Source organism: Larimichthys crocea, chromosome XVII, assembly GCF_000972845.2.
Source record: "Larimichthys crocea isolate SSNF chromosome XVII, L_crocea_2.0, whole genome shotgun sequence".
Classification (NCBI taxonomy): domain Eukaryota; kingdom Metazoa; phylum Chordata; class Actinopteri; family Sciaenidae; genus Larimichthys; species Larimichthys crocea.
The window spans coordinates 18289520-18299086 of record NC_040027.1 but is presented as its reverse complement, the minus strand read 5'-3'; the positions used below and the strand labels follow the sequence as shown (position 1 = coordinate 18299086).

At 40.5% G+C, this 9567-nt stretch overlaps 1 protein-coding gene across 1 annotated transcript; it reads right to left on the bottom strand.

The window, feature by feature from the left end:
* Nucleotides 1–519: 519 nt before the first annotated feature.
* On the bottom strand, nt 520–5775 carry LOC104918448 (diencephalon/mesencephalon homeobox protein 1-B). The gene is made up of 5 exons (XM_010730216.3): nt 5419–5775; nt 3388–3555; nt 3074–3252; nt 2488–2929; nt 520–2318 (listed from the first exon to the last, which is right to left on the bottom strand). Exons 2-5 carry the CDS (start codon nt 3539–3541, stop codon nt 1900–1902), a joined length of 1194 nt encoding a protein of 397 aa, XP_010728518.3. The 5' UTR covers nt 3542–3555; nt 5419–5775; the 3' UTR covers nt 520–1899.
* Between the last annotated feature and the right edge of the window lie 3792 nt (nt 5776–9567).

Here is a 9567-nt window from a genome sequence, read left to right as displayed (position 1 = left end):
GTGCATGTTAACCAAACTTAAATTTTTACTATAACGGGTTGAATGTAATGTGCGTGGAAATCAAAACTGTTTATTCAGATTCAGTTTTCTGTCACTCCCTTTCGGTGCTGTCAGCTATCCAGAGAGGAGTTAGATCCAGGACACTCTAAACTAATCCCTCTCTTATTGCCAACTTCCTCCCACTCGACAAACTTTGTTTTTGGGTGTATTTTAAGGCCTACTTGTGAGTGGATGTTTGCATGTTGGCTGCATGTCCTGCTACGTGATTATTCCTGGTTTCAAACTTTAGACAGCTTGTCTGGTCTCCTCCTCCTGACTCACCTTTTAACTTACAAACATCAAAAAGATTCAGAAATCTACAAAATGTCTGACAATAGAAAACTGCCATTAAGAAAAAATAAATAAATAAACAAATATAAATGTAGAACTTTTGTACAAGAAAGTGATTTCATGGTGATTTCTTGAGCTTTGGAGAATCACAAAATGAGGTGACACTGAGAACATGAGTCATTTTGTAGGTTTGATTTATTCCCTTGCAATAAACAGATAAATTACTCACATTTTAAACAATTAAGAAATACGTGTCTTGAATCTACAGTGATATAATACATTGAGAATGGGCCAGGGTGTCTCACAAAAAGTGGTGACTCCGTTAAGTTTAGTCTGGCACCCGAGTGAATAAAAATGTCAGCTGGGCTCATATTTATTTGTCCTCGTCCGCAGATACTCCTCTTATTTCTATTCTGCCGTAGGTCCTTTGCTTAAAGCCACAATTGAAGAATAAATTGAACATTTCCTCTCAAATCCTTCACACATAAGGAGACATGGAGTTACTCTTTAGCCAGGCAGATGGAGGCCAACACTGAGGGATATTTACAACGCTCAATGGATACTTGCCGGCAGAGCGGAGTGCTGTAACTTCAAACAAAGAGAATCATGTCATCTACAAAAAAATAAAAAATAATACAATTGAATGGGGGATTATATTGAGCGATCTGAGCTTTAATTCTGATATCTGATGTGACTTCATTCTGTATCTTGCGGCTGTAAGCCATGCTTTAGAGGAGTGCATGCATGCATAGTTCACATTCAGGGGTTGAATTACAGAATATTTTAATATCTTATATCTGTACTGGAATGAGACTGACAGCTCTGCAGTTCAAGACTTCCTGTCCTGACTTTACAGAGGAGGCTGGAATCATAGTGAGCAACTAGTTTTAGTAGACTTGGCTTAGGGTGTTGACCGGGAGGAGTCGGATACAAGCAAAGATCCACAGGCAAAAAGCACACTTTGGTCACAATTGCAGTCCAGGTGGAATTTTTTTTTTCATGAAGTCCTGTTGAGTTCTTGTTATAATCTTATTTTCTGTTTAGTCTATCCAACGCAGATGTTCTTCATGTTCTGGAGTGCTCTCAGGGGTGAGCTGTATGCCCATATGATGACGATGAGGTGAAGGGGTTGTGGTGACAACCCATGACCCCAAACTAAAGTGCCTGCTCTAAAAGTCAGTTTGTGATCTTTTTTGTGTGGCTGAAAAATATGTAATTTTTACTGTTTGTCACACTGCTCTGCTTTTGAAATTGGATTTATTTGAAGTCTTAGAAAAATACTGCAAACAAAACACTGTCAGCCTTTCAGTTAGATGAGATGATACAAGCAAGAATTTGAATTGTTGACACATTTTGAACAGAGGACTTCATCAATTATGACAGCCGTTTGGGTAGCGACCAAAAAGAAAGCTTACGTTTTAATGCTTCTAATGAGTTTTCACATAGGTGCTGACAATGTGAGAGGTCAAGAGGAAGGTGAAGGGGGTGAAGAGGTGTCTTGACGGGGCCCATAATTTATAGGTACGGCCCTGACTAGAGGGCGAACGCATAGATTGAGCAGCTTCAGCTTCAGTTTGGGAGCGTGTCCAATCCCAGCGATGCTGCGTGCTGCTTGGCCCTCAGACGGAGGTTCTCGATGCTTGTTGTCTTGCTGTTGAGGCTTCCAGGGAGGCCGCCTGGTGCTGCCTGCAGCAGGGGGCTGTTCCATACCTGCTGGGCCTGTGACAGGGTCTGGTAGTAGGACTGGCAGGGCAGCGAGCTTAACGGGGACGGCATATTGACGTTCATGCCCAGGTAAGGCAGAGAGGATGGCGTGCTCATGTCAAAGGACGGGTAGTGCACCAGGTTGTTGGTGGCGGCCATGTGCTGCCGAAACTGCTCCTGTAGCCGGAAGAGGCTGAGAGGCGACGAAGCGTAGGAGTTGCTTTGCACCAAACCGCCGGTTGTACTGCTGGAGGACGGCAAGGCGGGGGAGCTCAGGGGTGAGTCTGAGAGACAGGAAGAGCAAAGGGGGACTTTAGTATGTTTACACACATGATGTATGCTTTTGTTAAGTAATCAGTAAAAAATATCTTGTACATGGACGTGATTGGATTATTTAATCGAACATATATGACATGAAATGGTGACAAACTCATTAGACGGCATTATTTTTACCTGATGTGGGACTCAGCCGTTTGCAGGACGGGGAGCTGCTCCTCGGCTGCGCTCCCCCCTCCCCCTGTGTCTCCTCCCTGATCTTAACCCTCATCTCCCCTCTCATTTCGTCCTCCTCTCTGTCAGCATTATCCTCTGCTGCTGACTCGCTGTCCGACGGCTCAGGGGAGGTGACGTTGACTTCCACGCTCATCTCTCCAGGCTGAGGCCTCGCGGCTGCCAGCCTCTCTGTCTCTGAGTGACACGATGAGGAGGAGGAAGGAGGAGGAGGAGTGTGGGCCTCGGGAACCAGGGTTGTGGTGTTGGAGTTGGTGACGTCAGTCTTGGAGTCCTCAGTAGAACCCTCTGCAGCTCCGGATGCCTCCTTCTGCTTCTGAAGCTGCTCCTTCTGCAGACTGCGCTGCTTCTTGCGAAACTTGGCCCGACGGTTCTTGAACCAGACCTGGTGGATGGGTGGATAGACAGATCAGAAACATTAAGCATGTGACTGCCACTATTATAAGCTGACCTTTTAACCTTTAAACCAAGTATCTTGGAGTGCAACATGCAAACAGCACAAGATTCACAGTGAGGGTTTTGTTTTTACCTGAACGCGGGCCTCAGGCAGGTTGGTGCACATGGCCAGACGTTCACGCATCACCACATCAGGGTAGTGAGTCTTCTGGAAAGTTTTCTCCAGGGCCTCCAGCTGCTGGGCGGTGAACGCCGTCCGACTGCGCCGCTGCTTTCGGTGCTGGGAGCCATACCGGGCCTCTAGAATAATGTCTTGAAATGTGCAGCCGTTGAGAAACAAGAAACACGACCAGTTTAATTAAAGGAAGGGTCAAAGGGCATTTAGGCACCCAGAGATTCAACACTGCGCTGAATCTGTGTTAACAAAATAAGCATCTGATTTCTTACCAGCCAGTCTCTCTGCAAGAGTGAGGGCATGAACTGAGGGCCTGTAGTCAGGTGCGTGCTGGGCCTGTTGCGCCGCCTGCTGGTGAAGGTTGTACATGGCGCTCAGTGAGTTCATGGCGTGGAGAGAGTAGCCGTTCACCCCGTAGTGCTGCATGACCGCTGAGTTGTCTGCAGAGAGAAGGACGAGCTGCTGTGAGTGGCATGCCTCTTTAACAAACGTCTGTTTAATAGATGCAGCGCTTTTATTATCGGGACAGACTAATTGTAATGGCAACAGGTTAAAGGGTGCGCTGCAAAAGAAAAATAATTTCTTCATTTTTATCAAATAATAACTGGGCAAAGAGTGACGTAATGATTTCAAAGAGATTAATAATTTAACTGACGTATTATGTAGGAGCATTTTAGGCAGCGTTTAAACTTTTTTTTTAAAAGCTTTAATTTAAAAGTAACATTTATTATAACTGTTTGCTCAAAACAGGAAAATCATGGATAATAACTAAATGAAATTTTAGACAAATTTAGTTTTACTCCAGCATGTCAGTGAGCAGAGGTGTGCAGGAAACAAATCCAGCTGATTCGTTTGTCAGTGAAAAATAACACAATGTGTGTTTAGCACTTTATTCACTTAAATAAAATGTAGCCTAGGCCTGATACAGCAGTTTTGACGTTCAATAATTTTGTTGTAATATGCTCTACTTTTGGCATTATGGCTATATTTTGTACCTTTTATTTTGTAATTTTATTATTTAACATGCTCATATTAAGACACATTTAATCTGTGCTGATAGTCTAATGTGGACAACAACAGTGATAATTTAAAAAAAAACCCTAGCCTGCCTGTATCATATAATAACATCAGTAATACTACTCCTACTCCTCCTCCTACTACTACTACTACTAATAATAATATGTACATGATAATAATAACTGATAAAATATTGATATGACAGGTATAAAAGGCACTTTTTTTTAATGAATGAAATTATTTCTGATATTTTTTAACTATTAGAATAAAATAAATTCTCGTGTTTTTTCCCTTTGTGCGCTCTGCAGGCTGCACTGACAGCAGGTGCGTCCAAATATTTACTTTGCTCCCTGAGAGTCTGACTCGAGTGGGGGGCCGTTTATTTCAATCTGTGGCGGGTCCCAGGTCAGTTTCAGACGCCTGGAGGCTGACGGAGATGTGTGACAGGTCTTCAGGCTCCTGTCTAATGTGGGTGCAAATAGGTCCCAACTATACAAGGCTATTAATTTATCATCAGGCCTGACACGTGAAAGATGGGCCAGCCTGTGCACGCGTGTGTGTGTGTGCGTGTGTGTGTGCGTGTGTGTGTGTGTGTGTGTGTGTGTGTGTGTGTGTGTGTGTGTGTGATCAAAACGTGTGACTAATGCATTTTCTTTTCTTTTCTTTTTTTTTTTTATGTGAGTATTTCATTGCATTATTTTACCAAATCAGCCTCTGGCTGAATTCATGTAATCTGTTCGATTATTATTATTTTTTTTAAATCTGCAGCTTAAGAAAAAAAGAAAGAAAATCAACATATTCATTCAGGACAATGTCACATCGCCTCGGGCTCTGATTTAAGCCTAGGATAATTATGCTAATTACCGTGGATTTATGAGTTAGACAGCATTTACTAAAGATTGCCTTGGGGTCGAAGCTCTTGTGTGCATGGCGTCAATTCAACAGCACTGAGAAACTTTAAGTTTAACACAAGAAAGGGAAACATATATTCAATTAACAGCAAAAACAGCCCGAAAGAACTTCCTTAAAACCTTTAAACAACGTTTAAATGTGCCTAAATAAGAACATATCCAGTGTTATTTACGTATTCTAACTGTGTGTAGCCTCCTGAAATCTGATACTGTCGACTTTTAATCGATTAAGTTGATCAACGCACACTTGAAACTGATCTTGTCCAAGACTTCACTGAGTTTAGAAGACACATGAACTCTGATATCAAACGCAGACATGCAGGTTTAAGACGTAAAGCAACATTTTAAAGTTTTAAAATAAAAAAAACTTCTTACCTTTTCTCTCTCGGAGTGTATCTGAAGTGAAATATCTCCACCAATATTTTCCGTTCAAATCTCAAAAAAAAAAATCCGCAGTCAGATCTTCATTCTTTCATGTCATTTATCTTTTTTTTTTCTTTCTGTTTGTTTGTTTTCATTCACTTTGATATCCTCAAAATATCCCGCTTGCTCCGCTCCGCTCCGCGCTCCGTCCTCCGGCTCGCCTTCTCCGTGGATGTGGGAGGATGCTGAGCTGCCATCTATCGGCCTTTAAAGCGCTCCGGGTGGGGGGTCACCGGGGCGCGCAGACGCTCCTTCTCTGTGCCAATCACGTCGCTTCCTTCCACCACAGCGCCTCCGCCCTCCTCCGTCACAGCTCTCCTCACTTCAGAGGTGATTTGTGCGCATCCGAAGCGCCGACTCTTCAGCCGATGATGTTGTTTTGACAAATTAAATGCATTTTTTAAGATAAAAAAATATTTTGCATGTGAGGATTTTTATGCCACAATTGCCGAATATTATTTCTATTTATTAAGTTGTCGTTATTATTAATAAGGTTTATGTTTTTTTTTTTACTGGAGATGCAGACAGATATCTTAAGACTTTAAAACTGACTTTAAACAAATGCCAGCGTGACAAGATGCATTTTAAGGTGTTCTTAAATATTATTTCTTTTAATATTTAATATCTCAAGTTTTAACTGAAAATGTGTTGCTCAATAGCAGCTAAAACTAAGGTCAAATGTCAGACTGCACAAGTTTTTGCGTCTATTTTTCTTAAATATCTTATATATTAAATTGTTGTTAAGTATTTCAGAAAAATAACTGTTTTAGCCACAGGAGTTTCAAATTAAATGACTACTAAATATTAATATGGTCATTTGCAGGTTATAGGTTAATACTTTTTGGATTGATTTGAATCTGAAACATTACAAATGTCACGAAACTAAAATATGATAAAAAGTAGAGTATATATACAAATATGATCTGCTAATAATTATGATCTTTTTGAAAACTTATTAAATGCTTAAATTCAGCCCAAATCAAGGTAACACGGGTCTTAATTAAATGCAAATGGTAAGTAATGGCCTGTGCTACCATCGTGCAGTGACTTTCAGGTTAATTCCCTTGCTTTAATTTTATTTTCCTCCTGCCTCGGTGTGACTGCATGTTTGGTGGGAACGCAGCTGAGATGGGGAGATGCAGGCTGGGCTTCACTGCTGCCTTCCAGCAGCTCCCCGGCCCCGAGGGATTTAGGTTAGGATTGGGTAGACAAGACGCCATTTCACCCTCCAAAAAATGTCTTAAAATGACTGCTGGTAAGAGGATTAAAACAATAATGCCCCTCTCTTCTTCAAGGTTTTTTTTTTTAAAGAAAAGATTTCTTCTCCCGAAGAAAAACCGTTTAGGCTGGAATTAAGGGCAGCGAAAAGTAGCCTTTTAATGTAAAGCTTGCATATTTTGTTGAATTTCTCCCCGAGAGTGAGAGAGAAAGAGGAAGGTGGTGGCGGTGGGTGGTGGTGGTGGTTGTGTGTGTGTGTGTGTGTGTGTGTGTGTGTGTGTGTGTGGGTGTGTGTGTGGGAGGGTTAAAATCCTAAACTCAATTTGATCTTTGGCCACATTCACTCGCAGAACTTTAGACTCCTGATGGCAGGCTGCCTTAGAAGAAACGGTGGCAGGTTGCTTTTAGAGCTCAAAGTTGACTTTATAATGTAAAACAGGCTCCAGATTTGTTCCTGTTTTAATTAGACATCTTATACAATTGTGACAATCAACAAAATATGAAAGCAACGAAATCAAATGAACGAGTTTAGTGGGCGTTTTCAAGCAACAAGTGGCACCATCTGTGCGTAAAATCTATTTTTTTTGTAAGATAGCAACGATCAATAATAGTAATGATACATTTCTAATGTTTGTTTTTTAAATTCCGATCTTATGTTTTCTTCCTTTTATAGTCAGTATAACTGCATTTGAGCATTCGGGCCTAGAAGAGGGAAAGAAAAAAAATCGGATTAACTTGTGAACCGATGGAAATAAGAACTTAAACTGGAGGTAAATCTGTCCAGTGTCTCTTTGTGGGAACCGTTTCTAAAGCAATTAAAGCGAGAAGGAATTCCTCTCAGCTGCTCTTCCTCAAATCAGCTTTTTTACGGCACTTAATGCGGGCTAATGTCCAGCATGGCAGAGGGCTTTAGTGTGAAGAGGGCCTGCTATTAGAGTGATATTAGGCCAGTGGAGCAGCAGCCCCTCCTCATGTGGACAGCAAAGTCACACTGACTGAGTTTACACAGCTTTTTCATTTTCAGACACTTTTTGCCCAGAAATATACACATGCATGCATATATACATACATATAGGCACAGTTTCAGATTCTCAATGAAGTCTGAATTTAATTTGAGGGCTTAAAGAATAAAAATCAAAAGGCAACATTTAAGTATTCTGGGTTGTTTGCTTGGGAGTCTGCAAACGTGTGTTGTGTTATCCACATAAACTCCGGAGGCATTTGTTTTTTTTATTTATTTATATTATTAAGTTTTAAGGGGAGAAAAATAAGCACATTTTTAAAGTTTAACTAAGTGTTGTGCATTCAGTCATAAAGGAAAGGAAATTTTTACATTTATCTGGACAAAAGTGGACTGGATTATGTTGGATGATTTTAATAAAAAATTGTCACTATGGCTTCAACTAACCATTATTTTTTAGAATTAATTAATCCGCCTGTTTTCTCAATGAAAATATTTTAGAAAAATAGCCACCAACATTTCCTAGATGCCAACAAATATCTTGTTTTGTCAGATCAATAATTCAAAACGAAAAGATAATGATATGGAACGCAGAGAAAAGCAGCAAATCCTCACACTTGATAAGCTGCAACCAGAAAACTTTTGATATTTTTGTTTGAAAAGTGCCTTAAACCGTTAATCAATGATCAGAATTACATAATAATTTTCTGTCAGTCTATAAATGGACCAATTGTTCCAGTTCTCTTGACTTTTAAAAATAAAAAAGTAGCTCCGACTGTTTTATTTAGCAGAAGAGTATCAGTCATAATCATGATGAATGCAGTTTGTAGTTTATGCATCTCTCTCTCTCTTTTTAACATTTTCACACTTCTTCTCCTCCTAATCACCTTCAGGATCTCAGCACCGCTCGCTCCAGGCTAACTTTCCAAAACCCCAAATTCATCTCAGATTTTCATGGATTTCATCGCTGCACTCATTGTTCTCTGCACTCTGGCTGCATTCAAGCCTTATCATGTTAAAGCCTCTTCTCAGATCTGAGTTATCGTCTTTACTCTCAATCATCCTCCCGCCTGCTTTCCTGAATATCAAAACTTTCATCCCTGCATCAGGACTTTGGCTTCCTGAATCAAAGCTCAGCCGAGGAAGCTGCAGCGATTTATAAATCATGTTCAGTTTTTAATCAGGTTTATAACGCATGAATGTTTGTAATTTTACCCCTCAAATGGTTCCTTATATTTCCAAGTGGCATTTTACATCAGATCGAGGAGAAAGTTGATGCCTTCAGCCTTCAGAGCCCATTAACTTTTATCATTAGGTTTTCTTTAACTTCATGAATATATTAGGTTTCAATCCAGCTCCTCTGGCCTGCACATGCTCTTAGTCAAGGTTAGCTTGTGCTCATTTGGGTGAAATTAATCATTTTGATGTATGGTTTAGAATTGACTGCTTCCTTGGGACTTGTGTGACTGGAGTAACAAAGCAACTTGCCATTAGCGCTCCTCCGGCTGTGTATTAGCAGGGCATTCACCTTTAAGACTTTCCTCATATGTGTTGAATATCTGATGGTGAAATGGACGTGTCTCTGGTTGCACAGCCTCTTTTTTTTCTGTACTCAGATATCACTTATTATCGTGTCAAAAGACAAGATCACGCACTCTTACACACATCAAATTGTGCACTCCTCTCAATCGCATGTTCACATGGTTTTCATCAATTAAAGTATTGTAAGACAATACTCTCTATAACCAAAGGAAAACGATGAAGTCTATTTACTTTGGCAACGACACATACATTCCTTGCACTTACACGTCCTGTAAGTAAGGAAACCAGTGCCAAGTTCAAGTTATACAACATTTAGAGAAAACACAGTTAATAAAACAACATGAGTAATCAATATTACTGTAGTTAAAGAGGTATTGATT